This window comes from Fundulus heteroclitus, chromosome 20 (assembly GCF_011125445.2).
Source record: "Fundulus heteroclitus isolate FHET01 chromosome 20, MU-UCD_Fhet_4.1, whole genome shotgun sequence".
NCBI classification, from domain to species: Eukaryota; Metazoa; Chordata; class Actinopteri; order Cyprinodontiformes; family Fundulidae; genus Fundulus; species Fundulus heteroclitus.
Genome location: NC_046380.1, coordinates 2,867,569 through 2,895,465, shown reverse-complemented (window position 1 = coordinate 2,895,465; position 27,897 = coordinate 2,867,569). Strand labels below are relative to the sequence as shown.

The window sequence follows — 27,897 nt, the reverse complement described above, 5'->3', positions numbered from 1 at the left end:
TTTCATTCCTGTATCTGTCCTTTATTACAGGATGTTTTCTGTTGTTGAACACTGCAAAACGGATCTAAAAATAAGTAAAATGTTCTTACAGTCAGTGTATTTATCCTATTTTGAGCAGGTAATAGATTATCTGCTAACAGAATGAGTATTTTGACCCCAAAAATAGATAATTACATCCTGCACTTGAAATAGGATTGAGATGAAATTGTTCCTATTTTAAAGTGCAAAATTCTTATTCATTGGCAAATCATCTTATCTACCTGCTCAAATCAAGGAAAAATACACCATTTAAGACATTTTACTTATTTACGTTCGTTTTTGCAGTGAAATACAGTAGATGGATCTGTAGAAAGTGAAATTATCAGGAATAAAGAGCCGGGTTAAAGAATGGCTCCTGTCGAGGTAAAATGACCCATGCTGACGCGCTTCCTCGTGTCTTCTGCTCTCCGCCGTCTGCCTGGACTGCAAAGCGACAACGGAGAGGAGCTGGACACGTGGAGTGCTGAAAGCCATTCAGAAAGCCAAAGAGGCCAAGACCGCATGAGCCACAGCGACAGAAAGGTAAACGGCGCCTGGAGGCTCGACACATTCCATCTGCTGGATGCCTGGGAGCTCATTCTGTCGGCCATGTTTAACTGCTGTCTGATTATTATTAAGGTTCTCTGAGGGAGCAGATATTTAACAGGCTTAGATGATACAGTGGTTATTCCAAAAAAAGGTAAAAAACAAAGCAACTGGACTTGTTTTCCGTTTCGCTTCCTCTCCAGGAAGCTTCTCAATTCAAAAAGTCTGGAGTAATGTGGAGTAACAGCTTTATACTACTGCCAACAAGGCCTTATAATGGCTTAGATAACATGCAGATTCAACCGAAACTGGTCCCACCCCTTAGTAATTGTCCTGTTTCGGTTGAATTTGCATGTTATCTAAGCCATTACAAGGCCTTTGTTTGGCATTAGTATAAAGCTTGTGGTTGGCACTGAGATTAAAAGCCATAATTTTATTGTACTGTTGTAGCAAAGCTGCCTGTAGAAAACTGTCTTAAAGACTTAAGTAAACATCTACTAAATATCTTTTGGTTTACTGTTTTTTAACCACTAACAGTGCAGTTAACATTTTGAGCTGAACAACAATTCATTTTTATTGTGTAATTATATTAGGAATGAGGTGCACATTTATTCATTTATTGAAAACAAAACAATTATTAGGGGATAGAAGGTCAAGAAGAGCGGCTGCCTTGAATTATTCTGCTGTAGCAGGACCAGTGTCAGTATCAGTGAAACCTCATTGTCTCTAACTATAATAAAACTAGGTTCACTTCACTATCACCATGGTAACTGATGCTGGCCACCTGATTGGTTCAGAGAAACTGAACCAATCGGTGCACTCGATTGGATGATCATCTCGATAGGAAACTGGAATCCACTTTTAATTAAATAAAACAGGGGTATAAAGATTATGCTGTGAAGATTCTCAGTCATCCAGTCAGGGTCATTTCAAAAAAAAAAGGTAAAAAAACAAAGCAACTGGACTTGTTTTCTGTAGTTGAAGACGTTTCGCTTCCTCTCCAGGAAGCTTTCTCAATTCACAAAAGTCTGGAGTAATGTGTAGTAACACATTACTCCACTTTATGGCTTTAACGACCGCCCATTACTATGGGGTGGACCTGTTTCTGTTGAATTTGCATGTTATCTAAGCCAGTACAAGACCTTTGTTGGGCAGTAGTATAAAGCTTGGTACTCCACATTACTCCAGACTTTTTGAATTGAGAAAGCTTCCTGGAGAGGAAGCGAAACGTCTTCAACTACGAAAAACAAGTCCAGTTGCTTTGTTTTTTACCTTTTTTTTAAATGACCATGACCTGGATGACTGAGAATCTTCACCAGCATGATACAGTGGTCCAACTTTTCCTTTTAGTTCATTCAGCTGTAATTTAACGCCACCTTGTCTCAGGAGACTTCCTAAGGCGTGGGTTGAGGAGCCCCTCCAGCAGAACCAGGCTCAGGACGAACGGCCATCAGGGGATGGACAGAAACAGAAAAGACACGCGTTCCCTGAGCCACACTGCAACAAGGGAACTAAAAGTAAGTCAAGTATTCTTGAAATTAACGTATTTTTCCTTGATTTAAGCAGGTAAATAAAACTATTTGCCAATGGAATAAGATTTTTGCACTTAAAATAGGAACAGTTCATCTCTATCATCTTATTTCAAGGGCAGGATGTCTAATTATCTTATTGTAGGGGTAAAAATACTCACTCCATTGGCAATTAGTCTTATTTACCTGCTTAAATCATGGAAAAATACATTCATTTCAAGAAAACTTGACTTACTTTTACTTCCCTTTTTCTAGTGCAGGGGTGCTTTCTATGGGCAGAAAAGGAGAGCTCAGGTTCAGTGGCTCCTAAAAAACGTAAAACTGAAGAGGAACCAGTAGAGAGAGGAAGAGTTCTCCTGTGCTGCTGGTTGACCTTCTTCTTCTTCTTCTTCTCCTCCTGGCAGATCGGTGAGGACTCCAGACCTCCTGCTCCTCCTGCCTCCTCCTCCTCCTCGCCCTGTCTGGCCCAGCAGGCTGCCTGCCCCAGCCAAGGTAATCATGTATGTATCAGGCTGTGCTGTGAAACAATCACATGACTGTAGGACGGCCCTCCACGGCTCAGAGGATCACACAGAACCACACCCACAGTCAGCGTCCTCAGCATGTCACACATCTTTGTTCCAGAAGTGACCAGCAGAGAAGAAGCCCCCGAACCCCCGACTGTTCTCCCCCCTGTGGACGCTGCACCCCCCCCTGAGAGCTTTAACACCAACGCACACCTCCCGTCTGCCGAACCTGCTCAGGTGAGGCGCCGACACACCTGAGGAAACACCTGAGACCGGATCAGCTGGGAGGAACGACAGCCGGTCGTGTTTGTTGGGTCGGAAAGAAATCTGAGGCAATTTATCAGTTAAAGTCTGAGTTTATTCACCTCCAACTGAACAATATTTATTGTTTTCTGGGTGTTTCTTGGATTATTCATTCAGATTTTATTATGTTGAGGAGAATCAAACAAAGACGGCGGTGCAGATCCTCTACGGTCTGCTAAGGTTCATGAATAAGAAGCAGAACATTTGTAATAAGATTCAACTTTCACCAGAAGTTTACCGGCCTTTGTTTTAAAGGAAAGGTTTTTCACATCATCAGAACCAGAACCATGATAGATCAGGAGGAAAGTTCCTGCTTTGGGTCGAAAGCAGCTGTTCACTTTCTACAGACAGGTTCTGTCAGGTTCCAGATCTGCGGGTGGTTCTGGTTTCACCCGGCGCTGGCTTTCAGATCCTAGCATGGTCCCAACTGGGTTCTGTAGCGGGTTTTATGAGAAACGGGTTGATTGAGGCTGAGCTGGACTCTGGTGTGCAGAAAAAACAAAACAGAAATCTCACCTGAAACGTTTTAACCAAAATTAGTCGAATGAAGGAAAAAGGTCAAACTTTGGTTCTGTGTTCAGTTGATCTGCATGACACCAGCTCACAACAAGCCACCTTAATGCACTTTGACTAACGGATCCAGAAATATACAATCAGTCCAGTTAGAGCTGGATGATAATTCAATAACGATGTTTATCCATGATAGAAAAAAGGGTTAATAAAAAGTTTAATAGAATAACAGTTTTCCTTCCTTATGCATTCTATCATGTAGGTTAATATTATATCATTACATCCTCCCAACCAATCGCAACGCAGACCCAGGAACCAAGCTCCGCCCCCTTAAGAGAGCATGTTTTTTCTTCTCCCAGCCTTGGCAACAAAGACTAGAAATATATAAATGAATCAAATCATTCTTGTTCATCCAAGAGAAACTCTGACTCAAAATGTTTCAGTGACTCTTCTCAGCGTCTTACAGATTATATTTAAATGTTCAGGGACTTCTGAGGTCCATCTGGGATATTTTTTTGGGCCTTTGGGCGAAAGCTTGTTTCCTCTCGCCCACTGAGCACCAGAAATGCACCCGACCTCTCATTGTATGAAAGGCTTAAAATCACAAAGATTGGACTAAACTGAATGTTTTTTATGAAATATGATGGTTATTAATATAATTTTTTTATTGTTTCTGCAGGTAAAACATTCTGTACCCAATCTCTCTGAACCTTCGCCATGTGAAGCCCCGACGTCTAACACAGCTTCTTCTTCTGCAGCCACCTGGTCAGTAGAGCTCATATAGTAATAGTAATATAGTAATATGATCCGATTTCTAGTTTACACTGGAAACAGAACTAAAAATAAGTGAAATTCTTATGAAATTACTGTATTTGTCCTTGATTTGAGCAGGTAAATAAGATGATCAGCCAATGGAGTATTTTGACCCCTAAAATAAGATAATTAGATCAACTGCCATTGAAAAAAGATGATTAAAATGAATTGTTCTTATTTTAAGTGCAAACGTCTTATCTTAAAGTCAGATCATTTAAACTTGCTGCTCAAATCAAGGACAAATACTCATAAAAAAAGTAACTTTTAGGTTTTTTTTGCAGTGTAAAGGCTGACAAATAGAAGCTGACTGACGTTTATCTGATTTCATTCACAAACATTCAAAACTCTCCCCTTCGTCCAGCTGCAGCTGCTCCTCTTCCTCCTCCAGCCGCCCTGAAGTCCGCTGCTCCTCCTGCAGCGCCACCTGCTGTCCTCTACTTCCACCTCCTCTCTTCTCTCTGTCCTCCTCCAACAAAGACTTCATTACCCAGCTCTCCCGGTGGCTCAGCTCTGCCCTGGAGGAGCAGAAGCCAAAGAGGAGAGAGGAAGAGGAGGAGGAGGAGCAGAGGTCCGAGCCCAGAGACGTTCCGGCTCCTGTGGAGGGAACTGATGTCGGCAGTCACAGGTGATTGGTTCTCACTAAAAGCTCCAAATTTAAAAAGTTTACTTTTTAATTTCAGTTTTTTTTTTTTTTTTGTTTGGAAACGACATGAAAATGATGTTTCATCTGTTCGCATGTTTGAAGCAACACTTCAACACTGCAAAAACTAAACTAAATATAAGTCACATTTTCTTGAAATTAGTGTATTTGTCCTTAATTTGAATAGGTAAATAAGATGGTTTTCCAATGGAATGAGAATTTTAGGAACAAGTCATCTTTATCATCTTATTTCAGGTGCAGTATATCTAATTATCTTAGTTTATGGGTCAAAATACTCACTCCATTGGCAGATCATCTTATTTAGCTGCTCAAATCAAGGATAAATGCACTAATTACAAGAAAATGTGACTTATTTTTAGCTTTTTTTTGCAGTGAACACAGTAAAACAAATAATCGAAACAAAGTTGAGTAGCTAAAACTTAAAATGTTCCAGATCTGGAGTTCATGAAACTCCACCAAAGTTTCCGCCGTTCTTCAAATTTGTTCCGGTTTCAATGCAAATGTCCGTTTAAGGAAATTAGAAATTGTTGTTTTAAAAACAGCTTTTTCTATTTTCTCAGGTTGTTTTCTGAGTGATGAGAAATTAGTTTATCTGAAACATTTCAGGGGTAAAAAAATAAAATAAATGTACGACTTCCTTCCTCTCCTGCAGTCCGAGCTCCAGGGACGGCTACTTTGAGATGGGCCTGGATGACTCTGGGGAGGAGGTGGTGGGCTCCTCCCCCTCCTCGCTGCCGGGCTCCTCCCCCTCCTCGCTGCCGGCTCCTGCGGTGGAGGGGGGGGAGCCTGGAGAGGAGAAGGCGGAGGTCCGGGTCCGCAGAGTTCTGTGGTGCTGCTGTGTTCTGGTCGGTGGAGAGGTGAAGCAGAGGGAGGCGTGTCTGGTGCTGACTGACCGGCTGCTGGTGCTGCTCTGGTGGTCACCTGACTGCCTGTCAGCCAATCAGGAAAGAGGTAAACACCCAGCTTTATCCTGAAGGAACCTGTGTGACGATTTTAGTCAAGTTTAGTTTAGCATGCCCAACATTATTATTATTATATTAATATTATCATTATTGTCATTATTATTATTATTATTATTATTATTATTATTATTATTATTATTATTATTATTATTATTATTATTGATGTTTTCATTATTATTGTTATATTATTATTATTATTATTATTATTATTATTATTATTATTATTTTTTGTGTAATTATGGACTCAGACCTGAACAGAACGTAGAGGTTTATTTTCAGTAGGTTAGATTATTTAAACAATGTAGCCTTTAAATCAGCGGCTGTTTGTAAAAGGAAGGAATTTTAAAGTCTTGTGGTGATTAATATTAATATTTTTAGTCAAGTTTAGTTAAGTATGCCCAAAAATTATTATTATTATTATTATTATTATTATTATTATTATTATTATTATTATTATTATTTCATTATTATTGTTGTTGTTGTTTAATATTATTTATTAGTATTATCATTTCATTATTATTATTATCAATATTATGATTATTGTTACTATTATTGTTATCATCATCATTATTATTATTATTGTCATTATTGTTATTATTATTTTATTTATTATTTTGTTTTATTATTTTATTTTCTTGTGTAATTATGGACTCAGACCCCAACAGAACGTAGATGTTTATTTTAAGTAGGTTAGATTATTTAAACAATGTAAAAGTTTAGAGCCTCTAAATCAGCGGCTGTTTGTAAAAGGAATGAATTTAAAGTCTTGTGGTAACTAATATTAATATAAACTTGTTCTCAGGCCCGGAGCAGAGCCCAGCCGTGGAGGAGGTTCTGTCGGGCCTTCAGGTGGACCTCCTGACGCCGTACTCCCAGGTTCTGCTGACCCGGCAGGCCGAGCTTCCTGCTTCCTGTCTCTCCTTCGGCACCAAAGCCTCTCAGACCCGCTGGTTCCTCTTTGCTGAGGCCGACCAGCTCCAGCAGACCAGAACCGAGCTGAGCGGGCTGCTCCAGGTCAGACATCGGCGCCGCGGCTTGATTTGACCGTTGGGTGGCAGTTTGTCCGCCGTTGTCTCTCTGTGGACTCTGTCTGGCTCCAGAGCCAACTAACTAACTAAATAAAGAATGAATGAATCAGTTTAAATTGGATCTTTTATTTTGAAACATTCAGTCAGAAGCAGCGTTCTGGCTGCTCGGTGGAACAGACGCTGCGTAGCTGCAGAACACGGAGCAGGAACCTCCTCAGTCATGCAGACGTGATCATCTGGACCAGGCGTGTCAAACTCATTTTGGTTGAGGGGCCACATTCAGCTTAATCTGATCTCAAGAGGGCCACACGAGTAAACTCATTGCAAGATTAAATAGAACTAATAAATGTGGACTTGTTCATTTTTATATTAAGTTAATTTCACTTTTACACAATATATTATGAATACCCTCAGCGTTTTTAAGAAAAGTATGTGCAATTTCAACAATACTTTTATTCAGTTAAACATTTACTAGTGCATTATGCATAATAACTGATCACAGTGATTGTACAATGTTGAAAAACATTTATTCACATTTTTTGGAACTTAAAAACACTGTCCTGCATGACAAAATACATCAAACAGATAAAAATTAAGAAATGATATAAATTTTTCCACACCTGAAGCTTAATCTGCTAATTAAAACACAGCGCCCCTCGTGGACAATATAGGAACTGCAGATTTTCAATTAAACGAAGTACATGTTTTTTTTTCAATAATTGTTTTATCATTCTCTTCCTTTTATCTTGTCCGCTTGTGAAAGTCAAATCTGATGAGCTCTTTGTGGCATCTTATTGCCACATTGCTAGACAGGACACTGGGAAAAAAAAACACGCCTGATCTGGACCTTCTCTGTGTCTCTCAGGACCCTCAGAGTCCGCCGGAGCCCCACGGAGCTCCTCAGCTGCTGCCTCCCTCGCTCCTCAACTCCTGGGAGGTGGAGGAGAGTCAGGGAGCCCAGGGAGGGTTTCCCGCCCACGTCCTCTGCTCCTCCTCCTCGGCTCCGTCGGGCGCCCCCCCGCTCCTCGCCGATGTCGGGTCAGAGGAGCCGGGCCTCCTGTCGCTCCTCTTCCTCACACACAGACACCTGTGGGTGCTGCGGATGGACTTCAGGGAGCTGCTGAGCGAACAGAGCCCCGCCGTCCCTCAGGCCTCCTGGTGCAGGCTGCTCCGTCTGCCCCTCGCCTCGCTGCTCCCTCTCTCTCCGCCCGGACACGGAGCCGACCTCGCCTCCTGCCCCGACCCGCACCACCGCCTCAGGTGCCGGCCCGATTACCTGCGCCGGTGGTTGGGTTCCCGTATCTTCGTCTGGGTCTAACCGTGACGTTTTTCTCTCCAGGAGTCATCATTCGGTGGACCTGCTGGCTGCTGGGCAGAAGCTGCTGCTGCTCTTCCCTCTGGCCCAGGACAGGAGCTCCTTCCTGGGAGAGCTGAGGCGAAGGAGAGCCTCTCTGGAGGGGCTGAAGATGGTGGCGCTGCCTCGACCCTGCAGGCCCTGCCCGGCCCGACCTGGACCAGGTGAGGCCCAGCGAGCAGGTAAACCTTCATCTGCAGCACGCCGGCTCTCCTCGGCTGATCGCCTGTTGTTTCTTCAGGCTGCTGCAGATCCAGAGATCCACGCCACCATCGCTGCTGCTGCTGCTGCTGCTGCTGCAGCGACAGGAAGCCACAGCATTCCAGCAGGTAGACGGCGCTCCTCTGATTCTCCTCTCACTGCAAAAACGGATCTAAAATATGGCAAAAACGGATCTAAAAATAAGTATAATAATAATAATGTTCTTAAAGTTAGTGTATTTGTCCTTGATTTGAGCAGGTAAATAAGATTATCTGCCAATGGAATGAGTATTTTGACCCCTAAAATAAGATAATTAGACATCCTGCACTTGAAATAAGATGATGGAGATGAATTGTTCCTATTTTAAGTGCAAAAATCTTATTCCATTGGCTAATCATCTTATTAGCACTGATTTTAAGAACATTTTACTTATTTATAGTTCCGTTTTTGCAGTTCTGATGCTCCTCTGGTGCTCCTCCAGGCTGGAGCCGGCCCTTTAAGAGACACAGAAAGGGAGCTTAGAGGGAAGCTAACGTAGAGTTATATTTAATTACTCAAATGCAGACTTTGGTGCATTAAAATCTGCTTTGAATTCAGTTCAATTTGAATTCAATTATTATAACTGGTTAATTACAGCGAGTGTTTTCACAGAACAACCGTCACAAATACTGTTCTTTCATTGCCAAAGAGCTCAGTTTAGTATTGTTGGTTAAATTAGATTATTCTAAATAATTTGCACACTAGATGACCATCTTTTAATACGACAAATGAGCAAAACGGTTTTTAAATTTTGGATCTACAATGATTTACATATTTATCTTCTATTAAAAAAAATCTGACTTATTTATTTACTTAAAATGATAATATTTTGTAGAGCAGGCAAAAAATAAAAATACATTTTATTTTTTTGTTTTTTGTCCCTCAAGTTTCTTTCACTTGACAATTTCGGCCCATGTACCGAAAAGTTTGGACATCCCTGGTTTAAATAATAACATCTGAAATCGGATACAAATCCTACGGCCCTAAACTCGGATCGTCCAATCAGAACGCTGGAAATGCAGATGTTACGTTTACGTTCTGCTGGACAATGTGAGACCATCTAATCAAGGTAGATTTATTTGTGTAGAACATTTCAGCACAAGGACAATGCAAAGTGGTTTACATGATTAAAACACTGGAAAATAAAATAGAATAAAAGCAAGTTAGAATAAAATGTAGGAAAATTTAAACTAAAAGCAAATATTAAAATATTAAGTGTTGGTTATCCTTGTTAACTCATATTAAGGATTGATGTTCAATTGATAAACTTTACTAGTCAGCCTTTATTTATAATTGTATGTATAAAAACATTTAGCTTATATAAAATGGTATTTCTAATGTGGTCGTTTATGCTAATTTATCTGTTTGATTTAAGATTAATCACAGTCAGGTTGTATTAATCACAGAAAATGAGGTTTTGTGTCCCACTTAAGCTGCTAGCTCACCTTCCCCTGTAGCTGAACCGGGTCGGTTCTGGTCGGAGTCTGAGCTGAATAGTAAAATAAAAGGGACACATTTTAAAAAGATTTAACTCTTTCAGTTAACACGTGTGGAAAATTATTATTTTGTGATCGGCAGCCGTTTTCTCACTTTTATGGTCATATATTGAATTTATGCTGAAAGCTGCTTTATTTTTTCCTCTGCTGTCTCTGGAGCTGCGACCCGATGAAGCTGCAGGCCGAGGAGAACCAGCCGTCCCCCCACCTGCTGCCGGGTCTGTCCCCCGGACTGAAGCTGCTGGCCGGACTCGGAGGACAGCAGCTGCTGACCTACTTCAGCAGACATGTGGCTCTGGTGAGACACCGATGGCTGGAAAGACGCGTAAAAAGCCTTAAACCTGCATTTATCTTTCACCGCAGTAACATCCAGACTTTAAATTTAAAACCTTTATACAGACAGAAAATAAGAAATAATCACTGAGAACAATTATTGGAACATCTTATAATTATGCTTTAGCTTTATAGTTTATCATATATTTCTAGGTAGTCAGAATTAGTTATCTCTCACTTCCTGTTGCACAATCATAGGTTTGGTTTGGTTGTGAATAACTATTAATAAGCTCCAGAAGCGTTTATGAACAGAATTGGTAATTTTAATCAAAATGAACAAGTCAGAGCGCCGGCTGATCATCAGGAGTTAATTAACCAATTAGCTCTCAGCCTTGTATCGTTTAATGCCTGCTGAGGCCTGGTTTTATAGGAGCACTGCAAAAAAACCTATAAAAGGAAGTAAAATCTTCTTGAAATTTCTGTATTTCTCCTTGATTTGAGCAGCTAAATAAGACTACTTGCCAATGAAATAAGGTTTTTGTACTAAAATAGGAACAATATGTCTTATTTCAGATGCAGGATGTCTAATTATCTTATTTTAGGGGTAAAAATACTCATTCAATTGGCAAATAGTCTTATTTACCTGCTCAAATCAAGGAGAAATACTGTAATTTCAAGAAGATTTTACTTACTTTTAGTTCACTTTTTGCAGTGAACCGTGTTTCGTCAGTCATCCATTTCTTATTACCGTATATTTCAGACCATAAGGCGCACTAATGCACTAATTATTCTTCCAAAGTGTGTAATATCCCTCCTTCACTTATACAGCTCTCTATCTGCCTTAATTCAAGTGCAGGATATCTAATTGTTTTATTTTAGGGGTAAAAGAAATACTCCATTGGGAAATTATTTAGCTGCTCAAATCAAAGAAAAATACAGTAATTTCAAGAAAGTTTTACTTACTTTTAGTTCCCTTTTTGCAGTGCGCCTCCTCGTCCACAGCTCTCTATCCGTCTCTGTGGGGAGGACAGAGTAGCTGGACTACACCGCCATGTTTCTAACATAAAGCCAAAATAAACGTAACTTTTATCTTGAATTAACTTACTAGGTTTCAATAAATGTTTGTGCTTGCTTTTATTTCCCTTTTTGCAGATCAGGAATTGTTAATCTGACGTTCTCAGACACCGAGTTCTTCACACATGTTCAGAAAAAGCAGCTTCTGTCCAAAATGCAGCAGTTTATTAACAAAATATGTCTGAGTGTCTGATGGAGGACCTTCAGGAGACCAGAGCAGCTTCCAGCGTTAGCTCCGTCATAACGTTGTGTTGTAGGGTCAGAGTTTATGATTAAAACCCGGTTCCTCTCCTCCAGAACCAGTCTGAGGCGGAGGACCTGAGGCACGTCCTCTGGCTCTCCGTGGTTCTCTACACGGCTCCTGAAAGCGAGCTCACCTGCTGCCTGCTGCTCTCCACGGACTCCATCTACTTCCTGCTGGAGGACGCCGCCTCGGCGCCGGCTCCAGGTGAGTCACGACCCCAGACGCCCGCTTCTTTCCCACCGGGACGTTTGATACCGACACGATACAGGTTGAGGTTCTGAACGTTTCTGTCCGTCCCCCAGTGATGGACGCGTCCACCTCTGCAGACCCAGAGACGAGTCTGTGCTGCTGCCTGAGCATCAGGCTGTCTGAGCTGCAGGCCGTCAACGTGGGGCTGTTCGACCAGTACTTCAGGGTAGTAGGTGAGTGGACCGGACCCAGACGGCCCCCCCCCCCGCCCCGCCCTACCCAGAGTTCTGAGTTTTGTCTCCATGCAGGACGCTCGGCCGAGCAGGTGGTGTGCTGCCTCAGCAGGGACAGCTACGGCACCGGCGTCTTCCTGCAGGAGCTGATGTCGGCCCTCAGCCTGCAGCAGCAGCAGCTTCCCGCCCCGGAGCCGTCGGACCAGGACTTCTACTCCCAGTTCACCGGCACCGGCACCGGTAACCACGCCGACCGTTGTCAGGGTTACCTGCCCGCTCCCAGACCAACAGGATCTGTCTCCCCCCCGCAGGTAAGATGCAGAACTACGAGCTGATCCACAGCAGCAAGGTGAAGTTCATTTATCCCAGCGAGGAGGAGATGGGAGACCTGACCTTCATCGTGGCAGAGAGGAAGACCTCGGCCAGCACAGCATCCTCATCCTCCAGCTGCTGCAGCATCCTGCTCTACCTGCTGGTGTTTCAGGTGGAAGCTTAACGACAACAACCCTCATCTCAGCTGCTTTACGCAGTAAAAACAAATTAAATCACTTTTCATTTAGAAGGAGCATTTTAATGGACTCTGCAGATAAACGGCATTAGAAGACGATGCAGTGGAGATGTTAATTATTATTATTATTATTATTATTATTGTTGTTGTTGGTGGTGTTGTTATTTAACCTGGTAAGGTCTCGGTTAGAAGAAAAATCTAACTGCAGCAGCACACAGACTTTACCCGTCATAAAACAACAGGTACAAATTAAATTGCAATTAATCAAATTAACCTTAAATCTAATTTATAATATTCACAAATTGTGCTATTAATGTGCACACAAAACTGAAAATAAATGACAGATATGGAATGAGTAAGTGATGTAAAATTTCTTTGGGGTAACATTAGAAAATAAGTTAAGTTGGAAACCATATATTGACTATATCAGAACAAAGTTGTCTAAAACTTTAGCAGTGTTATATAAATTTAAAGACCTTTTAAATCAAAAAAGTGTGGGGAAACACCTATAAAACTAATTTAAACCCTCTGTTCATAATTCAAAAGAGAGCTGTTCGAATTGTAAATAAAGCAGATTATAGAGATCATACAAACCAATTTTTTGTTAATTTAAAAACATTAAAATTTAAAGATTTGGTTGACTTTAAAACTGCTCTATTCATGTACGAAGTAAAGAATAATTTGTTGCCAGCACACATTCAGGGTCTGGTTTTGATCTTAGAAGGTATAAAATGTTTAGAAAAACAACAACAAATGTAAAACAACGTTTAATTTCTTTTGTTGGGGTTGATGTACGGAACAAACTAGATCAAGAGCTAAAAGACTTTACAACATTAATAAGGTTTAAAAACATAATTAAGATTTATGTGATTAAACATTATGAATCATGTGAATGTAATTAATAGCAGTAAGATATTGGGTGTATTACCTTTTTTATATATTATTGTAGAATAATTATTTTTCTAAAATCATATTTTGGTATGTATTAAAAAGGCAGCCATCTTTTTTAATTTCTAGTCCAGTGTAAATTGGTTTTGGAGGGCGGGCATTATAAACTTATTGCTTTTTTTATTTATTTTTTTTATTTTATGTTACAAGGACATATATTGTCATTTATTGTATAATTGTGTGTCTGAAATAAGTAAATAAATTCAGATACGGTCAATTAGAAGAAGAAAAGCCTGCTGGGAGGAGTCTGATAAAAGCCGCCTGGCGCCCCCTGGTGGAAGTGTGTCGCTGGTGTCCTAACGTTTATCTCCCTGCAGGTGCAGATCCCGGGTCAGTGTCCCGCCTCCAGTCCGGCCGCCGACCCGTCTCCGGTCCTGCAGCCCCGGACTCTGATCCTCACCGGCACCGACGTCTTCCTGCTGGACGAGGACTACGTCAGCTACCCTCTGCCGGACTTCGCAAAGGAGCCTCCGTCCAGGTGAGCCTCCGTCCAGGTGAGCCCCCAGGAGGGAGAGCGCTGCTCGGTGGAGGTGAAATGATCTTTAGTTACCGGCTTCAGTGCAGATCGTGCTCTGATTGCTTAATTAAACTACAGAGGCGTAAATTAGTGCTGCTCTACTCAATCAGAGGGGCGGTCTACAGATGTCAACACCGCCCCCTAGTGGTGAAATATCGCTGATTGCTCCTTTAAACAGAAGAAAGTAGCTTTAATGGCTAAAAAAAGATGTAATAAAAAAAGTTAGCACACCCTAACAGCGTTCAGGGAGATGCTTCTCGTTCACCATCTCTGACCAGAAAGCTTTGCTCCACTTTGAGGTTCTGGCTGTTCAGCCCGTTTCAGGGCACCCTGCTGCATCTGGACTTTGACTAGACCCACAGCTGTCCATTACCGTATTTTTGAGACCATAAGGCGCATTAAATAATCTTCCCCAGTGTGTAATATCACTCCCCACCTCAAGAAAGGAATAAAAAGTAATTAAAGTTTTCTTGAAATAAGTATTTGTCTTTGATTTGATCAGGTAAATATGACAATGTTTTGCACTTGAAATAACAGTTCATGTCTGCCGTCTTATTTCAAGTGGATGATATCTAATTATTTTATTTTAGGGATAAAAATGCTCATTCTATTCACAAATAGTCTTATTTAGCTGCTCAAATCAAGGAAAAATACATTAATTTCAAATTTTACTTACTTTTTTAGTTACCTTTTTGCAGTGCACTCCTCCACGTCCACATCTCTCCATCTTCTCTGTCAGGAGGACAGAGTAGCTGGACTACACTGCCCTGTTTCTAACATAAGGCCAAAATAAACTTTTATAGTGAATTAACTTAATAGGTTTATTGCTGCTAGCGCGTACTCCAGGCTGCCTTACATGAATGCACTTCTAGTTTAGACATTACAGTCAGGCAGTCTGGTAGACAGCTCAGGGGTCCTCAGGTAGTGACACAGTGTACCGTAATGCTCCTAATATCCACTGAGCAGAGCGGCTTTGTTGCTAATCAAAGTCATACTTACACATTTTAACAGATTTATGAGCGTATTGTATCACATAGAATCAGTTAGTAAACACAACGGTGATCATAGATGAGGAGCACCATCAGTTTTAGAGAAGATTTAAGGATTTTAAGTGCGCCTTATAGTCTGAAAAATATGGTTCTTACATCTCAGCCAGTCCTGTTTGTCTTGCTCCAGGGTCCAGTCCTGCTTTGGCTTTAATGTTTTCTCCAGATGGCCTCACAGGTTCTGATACCCGGCAGAGTTCTGATCGGGTTCTGATCGGGTTCAGAGATGCTGAGCGGTCCTGGTCCTGCAGGAGCGAAGCTGAGTCTAGTTCAGTTCTAGACTCAGCCGTCCCAAGAACCCGATCCCTGCTGCGTGTTTCTGTTCTCTATCATTAACTCGGTGCCCCCCCCCCCATTCCGTTGTCCTCCTGCAGAGAGCGCTACCAGCTCTGCGAGGCCCGGAGGATCCGGGATCTGGACCGGGTCCTGCTGGGCTACCAGACCTACCCGCAGGCCCTGACGCTGGTCTTCGATGACCTGCCGGGCCCCGACCTGCTCTGCCACCTCACCATGGACCACTTCGCCGCCGCCGCCGCCGGGGAGGAGGCCCCGCCCAGAGGGGGCGTGGCCAGCCGAGGCGCCGAGGGCGAGGTGCAGTGGTGCGTCTTCGTCCCGGGCGCCGACAGCAGGGAGCGGCTGATCTCGCTCCTCGCCCGCCAGTGGGAGGCGCTGTGCAGCCGCGAGCTTCCCGTCGAGCTCACCGGCTGATTGGACGACGGGGAGAGAACCGCCGTCTGGACCCTGGCGGCACCGAGCCGCCCGCAGGCGACCCGGCTCGTAGTTTTAGGCGTTTTTAGGCCTTAAACTAAATACCTGCTGCTGGAAAGCATGGAGGGGTGAGAGCTGCACGTTTTTAAGAACAGCAAAAGAAACAGTTACCGGCGCTGCACTGCAGGGGGCGCTGCACTGCAGGGGGCGCTGCACTGCAGGGGGCGCTGCAGCGCGTCCACAGGAGTTCAGCCATGAATATTTAGGTTGGTGTGACTTTGAAGAGCTTCGCTCAGCACAAATACCGGGTTAGGGGCGAGCTGCTTGGTCCACAGACCTGCTTCAGACCAAAAGCTGCTTTCATGTTACAGAGTTCTGCTGCCGGCGGCCCGGTTCTGCTGCAGACGGCCCGGTTCTGCTGCCGGCGGCCCGGTTCTGCTGCAGACAGCCCGGTTCTGCTGCAGACGGCCCGGTTCTGCTGCAGACGGCCCGGTTCTGCTGCCGGCGGCGTCTCTAGAAGTATATCAGCACACAGACTCACACGAGTTGCTTGGCACAATCTACATTTTAAGTCTTGCACATTCTAACAGACTGAGCAGTATTAACTTCTGAAGCTTTTTATTGATTAACTTATCCGGGTCGTTGCTTTATGACGGACACGATGTTTTTCCACCCTGAAACTCAACTTTGTGGGGAAAAATGAGGTTTTCTGACATTTCCAGCATGAACTCCTAAATACTACAGCTGCTGTTGTCGTACAGTGTTATTTTTTATATCTATTAACGCACATTATGAGCGTTTTCCACATTGTTGTTGTTCCCCCGGCTGACAGGAGAACGCCTCCGCATTAAAGAGAAACTGAAACCTTCTCTCGCTGTGATTCATGGTGGCAAAAACACATCTAAGAATAAGTAAAGTTTTCTTAAAATGAGTATTTATCCTTGATTTGATAAGGTAAAAAAGATTATCTGCCAATGAGTATTTAACTCTTAAAATAATTTAATTAGATAAACTGCACTAGAAATAAGATGATGATGAATTATTCCTATTTTAAGTGAGATAAACTTATTCCATTGGCATACAGTCTTATTTACCTGCTGAAATCAAAGAAAAATACTAATTTCAAGAACATTTTACTCAGTTTTAATTCCCTTTTGCAGTCTAATTAACCGTCTAAATTTTATTCTGTCAATTTTTCTTCCTGCCTCTTTACTGATTGGACAGAAATGAACACGATTTGGTCAGAAGTTAATGTTAAAAGCCTTTTTTAAACAAAATCACTGATTTCCATCTTTTAATAAGGAAATAAAACCTTCACTGCAAAAACAGAACTAAAGATCAGTAAAATGTTTATTGAAATGAGTTTATTTGTCCTTGATTTGAGCAGCTAAATCAGATTATCTGCCAATGGAAGAAGTATTATGACCCCTAAAATAAGATAATTGGATAAACTCCACTTTAAATAACATGGAGATGTTATTCCTATTTTATGTGCAAAAATCTTATTACAATGGCAGATCATATTATTTAGCTGTTCAAATCAAGGACAAATAAACTAATTTCAAGACAAATTTACTTATTTATGTCAAGGTTTTGAGGTGTTTGGTCCACATGCAGACACAGACGGACTACAGAAACAGTCTTAAGATTTTTATTTAAGGCTCTACGAGGGTTTGCACACTAAATGAGCAACAGGCGAGGTCGGAACGTCAGAGCGGAGGAAACTGTGGGAAGAAAGAGGATAAATGAGCACTAATCAAACCAGGGGACAATCTCCAGATGCTGCTGTGCTTACCGCTTGGCTGGGAGGATGAGTGGAAAAGGAGTTCTGTGACCGTAAACTCTCTGGTGGAAGGAGATGGCTGAGTGACAGGAGGGCTGGCAGATGTTACACAGGCGGGGAGCCCGAGCAGCACCACTGCGGCGGCAGGCAGGAGGAGCAGCTGGAAGAATCAGGGTGAATCCAGGGAGGGGGTCTCGTGCCCGGCTTGGTAACACCAAGGGAGTTTGAGGGGAGATGCCAGAGCAAAATCTGAGCAGTGTGGATTTGAGAAACTGGTCTTCGATGCACGGAACCAACACAGGTGAGCAAATCCAAAAACACGACGAACTGGAGAAGACAGGAGACAAAGTTAGATCCAAAAACATGGATTTCAAAACCTCACAGGTATGAAGCTCAGATGAGAGATCTGTGGCCTAGGCATACCACGACGGGGTAACACTCTGGTGTATTCCAGCTGTCTGAGCACTCCTTTTAGATAGATGCTTCTGCGCCACATGTCTGCAGCTCCAGGTGTTTATTTAATTTATTTCCTACACCATCTTGTCTTTTTGTTGTTTTTGTTTAACGTTTTTTTTTTTATGAATCGATGTCTCGGTTTGTCTCTTTTTTTTCTGTCCGTACTGTTTGTGTTGTTTGGAAAAGGAAATAGATAAAACCATGGGATATGAATATTAATATCAATATAACACTTGAATACATCTTTATTCCCAGATAACTTTAGGGAATTAAAGAACCAGCAGAAAGTCATAGATTTAGACATGTTATTGGATAAAAGAGTAAAAATAGATTAATAGTCCTTTCATTAAAAAATGCCAGGAGAACAACAGCAGGAGGATCTATGGAGAAAGCAGGAAGGCTCCACTGGTGAAAGTAAAATCTGTTGAGCTCTTTTTGACATTAAGACAATAATTATTAATGCCTCACTGCCAGACAGGACACAGAAAAAAAGAACCTGTAGAGAAATGACATAATCAAACATTAAGAAAAATAAATATCACCAGATTAGGAACCCTTTATTTACCATGTAAGGAACCGACATGACATGTTGGATAGGAGCGCCCAGAGAAACGTAGCCATCAATGATGTTTGATATTAGAGAAAAGGGACTAAAAAGAAACTTAGACAAAAATCCAGTTTAGGACAAACAAATAGAGGGGTGGGGGTCCAATTTAATGGACATGTTAACTGCTGTTTTGTTCTATTTTGTCTCAGCGTTTAACCGTTTCTCTCCTAGACATAAATATCTGCAACCAGCCGTCTGTCTTTCATCCTCTAGACCAGAAAAGTTTATCAGAGTTTATCTGCTCAGCTGTTTCTCACCTAGATGAAGCCGCTAGATGAGCTGCTGCCATCAGTCGTTTACTTTTCTCTAACATAGAAAGTACTCCTGGGTCAATGTGAGCTTCTGTGCTTTCTGTGTCTCTGCTCTGTCTTCTCTAACATAGAAAGTACTCCTGGGTCAATGTGAGCTTCTGTGCTTTCTGTGTCTCTGCTCTGTCTTCTCTAACATAGAAAGTACTCCTGGGTCAATGTGAGCTTCTGTGCTTTCTGTGTCTCTGCTCTGTCTTCTCTAACATAGAAAGTACTCCTGGGTCAATGTGAGCTTCTGTGCTTTCTGTGTCTCTGCTCTGTCTTCTCTAACAGAGAAAGTACTCCTGGGTCAATGTGAGCTTCTGAGCTTTCTGTGTCTCTGCTCTGTCTTCTCTAAGCCCCAGTGGGTGGAGGCAGATGAGCGTTCACACTGAGCCTGGTTCTGGTTCTGCTGGAGGTTCTCCTCCCTGTTAAAGGGGAGTTTTCCTCTCCACTGTCGCTTCATGCATGCTCAGTATGAGGGATTGCTGCAAAGCCATCAACAATGCAGACGACTGTCCACTGTGGCTCTACGCTCTTTCAGGAGGAGTGAATGCTGCTTGGAGAGACTTGATGCAACCTGCTGGGTTTCCTTAGAGAGGAAACTTTCTGACCAACCTGGAGGATCTGATGGAGTCTGACTTTAGAAAGTACCTTGATGATGATGTGATGTTAATTGAATTGAATTACTGTATATTGTGAAAAATTTTAATGTAAAAAGAAGTCATGAAGTTATGACAAGACTTTTGTCACAGGCTGTATGTAAAACAAAGACTCTTGATCTTGATTTTTCAAGTCTATAACAATGGCTGGTTGGTTTTATCCTGAATCTAACTTTTCACAGACATCTGTTTGTTTTTTTTAGCTGTTTTAGACAAAATCAGCCTGGAGTGAAGGTTGGTGTTAGGGAAGAAGATGCAGAGGTTCAGGGATGGGGACAGATGTCTCCCTGCAAGAGAAAAGGCCAAAGAAGAGGATAAAATCAGTTTCCCTTCAGTTTCCCACCAGTTGATTGCTGAGCCAACAGGAAGCCTTTTAAACGCCGTTCAGCAACAAAAAAAAAAACATCTGAATGAGCTGCTGAGCAGGATTTGGACGCCTTTTGTGGAGAAAAGGCGTGAAACGCGCCGACCCCCCCACCCCTCCCAGCTCATCCAACTTCCTCCATTTCCTGTCTGCCAGCGCCGCCCGTCATAAAACCTGACTCACTTCCTTTCTGGGGAAACGGCAGCAGAGATACTGTACCAGGAAGTGCCTGATCAGCAAACCTGGGATCTGACCCGTGATTGGCTTAGAGCTGGCTCCACGGGGTCAGCGTGTCGGTGGGAAAGATTTCTGCTGTTTTTAGGTGGGGGGGGGGGGGGGGGGGGGGATAATGGGTCACATGCAGGGGTTAGAGCAAAACAGGATTTCTGCAGGAACATGGACCGTCACATGACTCAGCATTTTTTAGAGAACAAACCGGGTCAGCTGGACTCTACAGAACTGCTGCCGCTGCTCATCGTCTTCAATGGTGGCTTTCCATGTGGACCAGGCGGTTTGGACCCGGGTTTTTATTAAAAGATCCAGTTCAGCGACACGAAATGACCACTGGGTCAACCTGGCCCAACTTTATTTATAAAGCACCTTGAAAACAGCAGCACCGACCAAAGTTCTGGACAAAAACAACGATTCAATTAAAGATGTTACTGCACTGTGGGAGGAAGCTGGAGTACCCAGAGAGAACACGCAGGAAGACAACACACTGGGATTTGAACCCAGGACCTTCTTACTGGAGGGCAGCAGTGATACCAGCCGGGGCCAGTGTGCAGCTCTTTAAAACAAATAAAACAATTAAAAATGGAGATAAAAACATGAAAATTCAGCATAGGAAAAAATAAGATTCAGCGGGTCAACGCTCGGATCAGTGGCTGTAGAACCCCGTTGAGCCGTTAGATGACGGTTTCGGGTATTTCTCTGCTGGGTGATGAGAAACTGACAGTAAATCTCTTTCTTTGGGTCTTTTTCTCTGTGCTGGGAGGCCGGATCAGGTTCTGCTCCCTCTCTGCTCCTCATCTGGGCTTCTGTACGCTCAGCAGTGGCTCACAGTGGTCCAGGTCCACACTCACACCAGGCGTGTCCACAAACAGCCCAAATCTCGGTACCGGCACCTTCTATCCGATCAGTCAGATGGTTTTAGGAGTTTATTAGGAGGGGAAAAAATATGAAATAATAAACCTGATGTGAAAACATGTTTTACATCAAACACAACTCACAGATTTCCAAATATAAACTTCAGTCACCTTCGAGTCCGGGCTTTGACTAGGCCAGTCTGTGCTGGACCTGCTGCAGCAGACGGCAGCAGGTTCTCCTTCTGGTCCAGAAGCAGGAGGCCCGGCCCAGACACCCACACACCCACCGCCGTGTTTGACTGCTGCCGGCGTCTTCTTTTGGTGAAATGCTGAGCAGGTTTGGCTCAGTTCAACGCTACGGAGCCTCGCCTTCCAGAAAGGTCCGCCATTTTCTTGTCAGCGTGTTTTGTGGATCATCGACAGTCTTCTGGGTCGGTGGTGGTTCTGGCTCCGGTTTTAGCCCCGCCTCCCTCAGGTAGCGGAGACTAGCGGTGCTGCAGGTGTTCTGACGGCTGCTCCATGCACACCGACCTTCATAATTTTCTTTAACTTTATTCGTTCATTTATTTAGGGAAACATCACTTGTTTCATGGGTTGTCGTTCTGTAACCTGATGATAGACGTTCAACAGACCGGCATGGCAGAGCCACGGTTCTCCAAGACCCAAGAAGTTATTTAACAAGTAACTTAACTTCTCAGATGTCTTTAAAACGTCCTATTAGGTCATAAATGAACGGACGTGCAGAATCTGCGCTCCATGTCGGCTTCTTTGTGGCTCGTCTGACAGATTTATTGACGAGAGACGCGGTCGGACGGTGTCAGGAATCTTGTGACTGGATGTTTGGAGATTACTTTGTGCCGATGCAGGCAGGACCCAATCTGCTGCCGAGGGTTCTGGAAGCGCTTTGTGCCCGGCGTACTTATCGCCCGCTTCCTGCCATTGTTTGTCAAGCTTGCAGGTCGACCTTTGACCCCTGTTCGCGGCCACACTCGCTCCCGCTGTGCCTGCTGATCAAGCCAGTCTCAGCTGAAACAGGAAGAAAGTCAGCTTTCACATTTCGTTCTCCTTTTTCTTCATCCTGAGCAGCAGACGGAGTCGTGTCGGCTGATGAGGAAATCTGCAGCGGGAAAAATCCTCCAAACACTTCCTGTCTACCGAAGAGACGATTTCTAACGACATTCGTCTCAGACAGAACTGAATGCAGCGTTACGGTCTGGGGTTTAAATCCCACCATCGCTGGCTTGAGTAACAGATGATTTTGGATCACATAATGATGCATTTGATCGTTTTTGTTTGTTATTTCCAGGGTATTTAAATAGATTCCATTGAGATTTGTTGTGGATTTTCTCTGATCCACAAGATGTAAAACTGTAGACCTTCAATTCTTTTTTTTTTTTTACAAGTCCTGTCTGACAATGTAGCTTTAATGATTGTTGACTGAATGCCAAAAAGATTCCAACAGGTTTTATTTTCACCAGTGGAGCCTTACTGCTTTCTCTATAGTGCTCTGCTTGATTTATATCTGCAAGAAGCTTTACTAGATTTTATGCTGGGACTACTTCATGTTCAATGGACACAGAAACAGGTAGAAGAGCTTTCTTCTCTAACATAGAAAGTACTCCTGGGTCAATGTGAGCTTCTGAGCTTTCTGTGTCTCTGCTCTGTCTTCTCTAACATAGAAAGTACTCCTGGGTCAATGTGAGCTTCTGAGCTTTCTGTGTCTCTGCTCTGTCTTCTCTACCATAGAAAGTACTCCTGGGTCAATGTGAGCTTCTGTGCTTTCTGTGTCTCTGCTCTGTCTTCTCTAAGCCCCAGTGGGTGGAGGCAGATGAGCGTTCACACTGAGCCTGGTTCTGGTTCTGCTGGAGGTTCTCCTCCCTGTTAAAGGGGAGTTTTCCTCTCCACTGTCGCTTCATGCATGCTCAGTATGAGGGATTGCTGCAAAGCCATCAACAATGCAGACGACTGTCCACTGTGGCTCTACGCTCTTTCAGGAGGAGTGAATGCTGCTTGGAGAGACTTGATGCAACCTGCTGGGTTTCCTTAGAGAGGAAACTTTCTCACCAACCTGGAGGATCTGATGGAGTCTGACTTTGGAAAGAGACTTGAGACGATGTGTGCTGTGGTTTGAATTGAATTACCGTATATTGTGAAAAATTAAAATGTAAAAAAACCGTCACTCTGTGGCCAGACAAAAATCCATCTCAATCAGAGTAATCGGTTTGTGAAAGTCATTTTGCTGATTTCTTTGTGGGTTTTTTTTGTCATCTTTTCTTGATTTTATAACATGAGATAAAGGACACACTCCGGCCTCTTGTTTACAGCCAATCACACGGCAGTATTTCAGAGGTTTTAGGCATCTAGATGTGATGAAGACACCTTGCTGAAGGTCACAGTGAACGTTAAAATGGGGAAGAAACTTCAGAAACTAGAGCCAGACGAGCTGGTCTGAGTCTTTCAGAAACTGCTGATCTGCTGGATTTTTCTTAATGCGCAACTGTCTCTACTGGTTTTCATGGTTATTGTGGTCTGAGAAGGAGGAAACAAGCAGGCGTGTGAATGCAAAGGTCTGAGGAGGAACGGCCGACGAGGCTGAGATGCTAGAGTAGCTCAAACAAACGGTAAACGGTTAGGAGCTCGGTGTGCAGGAAGTCGTCTCTGAAAACAAAGGAAACGAACCGATTCACTCAGGATACTGGACAGTGAAGCGTTGCCTGGTCTGATAAACCTGGACATGGAGCAGAGGTCCATCCTACCCTGTCTCAGCTCTTCAGGCTGCTGGAGGTGTCGTGGTTCATGGGATATTTCTTGGCTCACTTCAGGGCCTCTTAACACAACAGCCTGCCTGGGAGCAGTTCCTGACTGTGTTCATCTCTTTATCAACACAGTGGACCCGGTTCTGACGGCTGCTCCCAGCCTCCATGTCATAAAGCCCAGATCATCCCCGCCTGGTTTCCTGAACATGACGAAAGACAAGTCCACCAGAGTCCACCAGAGTCTAAAGGCCTCTATAGCCTCCAGGTCTCCATCCAGATCGGGACCAACAAGCCTCTGTGGATGGTTCCTGAGACACTGTGAGACTGTGGCATCTCTGCTGCAGTGAGCAGATTCACAGACGAGTCGCTGGATCACTGTCCAACGCAGTACCAGCTTAGACGTGCCTAATAAAGTGGCCAGTGAGTGTCTGACATTTTCAATAAAATTTTATTTTATCTATATAGCGACAATTCACATCACATCATCTCAAGGCTCTTTCTAAAGTCAGACTCCATCAGATCCTCCAGGTTGGTGAGAAAGTTTCCTCTCTAAGGAAACCCAGCAGGTTGCATCAAGTCTCTCCAAGCAGCATTCACTCCTCCTGAAAGAGCGTAGAGCCACAGTGGACAGTCGTCTGCATTGTTGATGGCTTTGCAGCAATCCCTCATACTGAGCATGCATGAAGCGACAGTGGAGAGGAAAACTCCCCTTTAACAGGGAGGAGAACCTCCAGCAGAACCAGAACCAGGCTCAGTGTGAACGCTCATCTGCCTCCACCCACTGGGGCTTAGAGAAGACAGAGCAGAGACACAGAAAGCACAGAAGCTCACATTGACCCAGGAGTACTTTCTATGTTAGAGAAGACAGAGCAGAGACACAGAAAGCACAGAAGCTCACATTGACCCAGGAGTACTTTCTATGTTAGAGAAGACAGAGCAGAGACACAGAAAGCACAGAAGCACACATTGACCCAGGAGTACTTTCTATGTTAGAGAAGACAGAGCAGAGACACAGAAAGCACAGAAGCACACATTGACCCAGGAGTACTTTCTATGTTAGAGAAGACAGAGCAGAGACACAGAAAGCACAGAAGCTCACATTGACCCAGGAGTACTTTCTATGTTAGATGGTAATAGTGGATGATCTGCCTCCCCTGATGATGTCACAGCTAACAGAACGCCAGACCAGGTGTACCTTCTATGAAGAGAAAAATGACAGAGAACAAAAAGTTAAAAGATGAAATAACAACAAGCAACGCAGATTGGAGAGCAGTAGGAGAACTCAGCAGAGAGAGAGAAATAGACCCTGATGTCCTCCAGCAGCCTAAGCCTATAGCAGCATAACTATAGAGATAGCTCAGGGTAACATGAGACACTCTGACTAGAAGCTTTGTCACAAAGGAAAGCTTCATCTTAAAAGTAGACGGGGTGTCTTCTTGAGCGTTTTGCGGGTAACACTCAGGTCAGACGTGTCGGACGTGTTTTTTTTTTTGCAGCTTTTACCTCCAGAGGACTCTGACTGGGGGAACTTTTCGCCGGTACCTCTGCTGGCACCACCAGGGATGAAGTGGGAGGAGATGACCTCTGCTGGGAGGTTCCCGTCTGCCAGTTTCTGTTGGCTTTTCCTCCCAGACCAGAGGAAAGAGGCAGCAGCAGTCGCTCTGTGCCTCGGCTGCTGGACGCTGGGCTCGGGGTTAACGTGTTGCTGTAACCGGTCGGTTATTTCCTCACACATCAGGCTCGAGGAGTGCCAGGAATCTGCTGATAACGCCGTCGACGCCTGGACCCACCCTGTTGTTTGTTTTTATACAAACTTTGATGTTTTTTTTCTTCCCGTTTTTGCGCCCATAAGGAGGAGGCAGCTTTCGGTTTTTCTGACGGTTATTCCTGCTGGAATGGCCATTGTGTTCCTGGACAGAGGATGTTGCTATCTGTGTGTTTTTTCCTGAGCTGCGTTGCGCAGGTTGGATTTTAGGGCTGAGAGTTGAGTTAGATTTTGATGTCTGGACATTTATTCTGCAGAACGAAGATCCTGAAGCTTAACTTTCCTCTCTGGATGTGAGACTTTGAGCCATGTTGCTCTTTCTGCTTCTGTTGCTGAATTTCTGCATCCAAACCTCGGGACAACAACAGGTAAACCCCGTCAGACTCACTTTCTTTATTTAACTTTCTCACCTGAGATCTGGATCATCAGGTGTCCTCTAGGCTCTGAAACACACCTGCAGCCCCAGCACCGGCTTCCAGGCTTCACATGTTTTAGGTGACGACCGTCAGCCATTAGTGCTGAATGAATGAAAAAGGTAAATTAGCTGCAGACAGAAGCAACTTAGACCAAAACTTTAGTTACTAAACTGTGAAACATTCATACTGACTTTGCTAAATCTTATTTATAGCCGAAAATCTACAAATATTCTTCACTTGATGGGAGAATAGTCCATCCCGATGGATGGATGGATATTATCCAGTTAATAATATTAGAAATATCAGATGGTCTTCATCAGCTGAAACTGCAGCGTGACGTTGGAGGTTGATGTAAAGTCTGAGGGCCGGTTAATACGTCTCTATCCTTCTGTAGGACAGTTTCTTCTGCAGGACAGCTTCTTCTGCAGGACAGCTTCTTCACATTCAGATATTTCACGTTCAGAGGGTCAAAGATTGGTCCTCAGCCTCTGAATTGAAAGTGAAAAGCAGGAAAAATCTCTATTTTCACAGTTTCCTTTCCAATGAACCAACAGTAATTGAAGAGCTGGACTCCAAGCTTAAACGAACTCTAACCACTGGGCCTACATTTCCCATAAAGCCCTTCTTCTGCTCTCCTCTGCACTCAGACTAATGATGCCTTCCATTCGCAGTCAGAACGCGGAAATTCCAGCCTCCCGTCGGGAAAATCAGCTGGAACGGCCGCTATGGTCGGACTTTCCTCTCGGAAAGGCGGAGGAATCTTTTAAGAATGGCAGCTTCACACATGAACAACAGGAAGCTGTGACGAAAACATGTTAATTTTACAACATTTTTACGACATGACAACAAGAAACAGCTGTAAGAGTGCGTCTAAAATCAATGTTACATGTAGCGGACAAATTAAAAGTGCTGTTTATATGTGGAAAGTACAGCTTTAAAGGTCGTTTATAACAGACACTACAAACGATACAACAGCTTTCCTGTCCGTCGCCATGTTGGAATCCTGACCAAAAGGTTTTTGGTTTTATTTTGGAATCCCGACTTTAAATGGAACACTGTTTACTCGGGTTTACCCGGTTCCCGGCTGTTGTTTTGGACTTCCGAGGCAACATGAATGCAACATAAAGGTGCAGCACTGGGTTGACTTTGTTCATCCCTGAGAAGCTGAGATTTATGTTTGAATAATGGAAAGTTTCTTTTTCTGTGGGGTTCCTCAGGGTCCGTTCCTCGGATCTCTTCTTTTTTCTCTTCAGGGCTTTTACTGCAGCAGCTCCCAGATCATGAACCCGTCGCCTTTCCAATCTCCAGGGGAGTCTTGACACGCCGTTGGCTCTTAGGGTCTCACTATAGGATGCTCATTTTATTTTGACCCTGTTGTTTTACTGAACTCTGTCTTGTCCGTTTTAGATGCTATTATTTGTTTTTATTCAGGTTCTAAGTGTTTTATTTAGTTTTATCCTCTAATGTAATTTATTTGTTCGCAGTCTTTTATGTTCCGCGCTTTGCTCAGTTGTTCTGTTTTTAAAGTTCCTTAAAGTTGTATAAAACTGCTGCCCATCATTTAAGGAGAACGCTAAGCCACGATGGGCACGTCTCATCTGTTCTGTCCTCTCTCTGTTCCACAGAATTCATTATAAGATCCTCCTATTGGCTTATAAATCCTAAAAGTTGTCATCGTCTGTTCCTCTCTGACCTGCTTAGCGGAGCCTTAAAGCAGCAACCAGCTTCTTGTGGTTGACCTCAGCTGCCATTTTCACTAGTGGCTCCAAACTTTGGAAACTGAAGTTGCCTTCAAATAGTTGACTAATTGTTCACTTCCTACTTTAAAGTCTCTTTTAAACCAATCTGTTCCCAGGAGCCTTTGGAATCATGTGAGCTGGGGAAACTCCTTTTTATACTTCAGTTTTTATTTTTTATTGCCTCTGTGCTATGCTTTTATTGTTGTTTACGTCTTGGTTTTGTGTCTTTTACAAACATTATTAATATTAATAGTTTTGACTGATGTGATTG

The 27,897-nt window shown here is 43.4% G+C and overlaps 3 protein-coding genes across 4 annotated transcripts in view; all 3 read left to right on the top strand.

Annotated features, from left to right (window-relative positions):
- LOC118567219 (nuclear factor 7, brain-like) overlaps positions 1–27,897 on the top strand; it is a gene marked incomplete in the record, with an annotated part of 854,268 nt that overhangs the window by 553,567 nt on the left and 272,804 nt on the right.
- On the top strand, positions 506–16,575 carry LOC118567215 (nischarin-like). 2 transcript variants are annotated; one of them, XM_036151770.1, is made up of 17 exons: positions 506–561; positions 2,498–2,585; positions 2,721–2,836; positions 4,092–4,177; positions 4,587–4,850; positions 5,539–5,837; positions 6,651–6,862; positions 7,742–8,136; positions 8,216–8,394; positions 8,472–8,559; positions 10,126–10,264; positions 11,611–11,761; positions 11,860–11,979; positions 12,055–12,219; positions 12,291–12,463; positions 13,753–13,913; positions 15,373–16,575. In XM_036151770.1, the coding sequence occupies exons 1-17, from the start codon at positions 541–543 to the stop codon at positions 15,704–15,706; spliced, it is 2,991 nt and encodes a 996-aa protein (XP_036007663.1). In that variant the 5' UTR covers positions 506–540; the 3' UTR covers positions 15,707–16,575. The 2 variants fall into 2 exon arrangements, with proteins under 2 accessions (XP_036007663.1, XP_036007662.1); XM_036151769.1 differs by having other exon boundaries at positions 2,718–2,836.
- Positions 25,349–27,897, top strand: part of stab1 (stabilin 1) — a 100,921-nt gene continuing 98,372 nt past the window's right edge. The window contains exon 1 of the mRNA XM_036151762.1: positions 25,349–25,839. Within this exon, the coding sequence (XP_036007655.1) occupies positions 25,780–25,839 (60 nt within the window). The 5' untranslated portion in view covers positions 25,349–25,779. The remainder of the gene's footprint in view (positions 25,840–27,897) is intronic.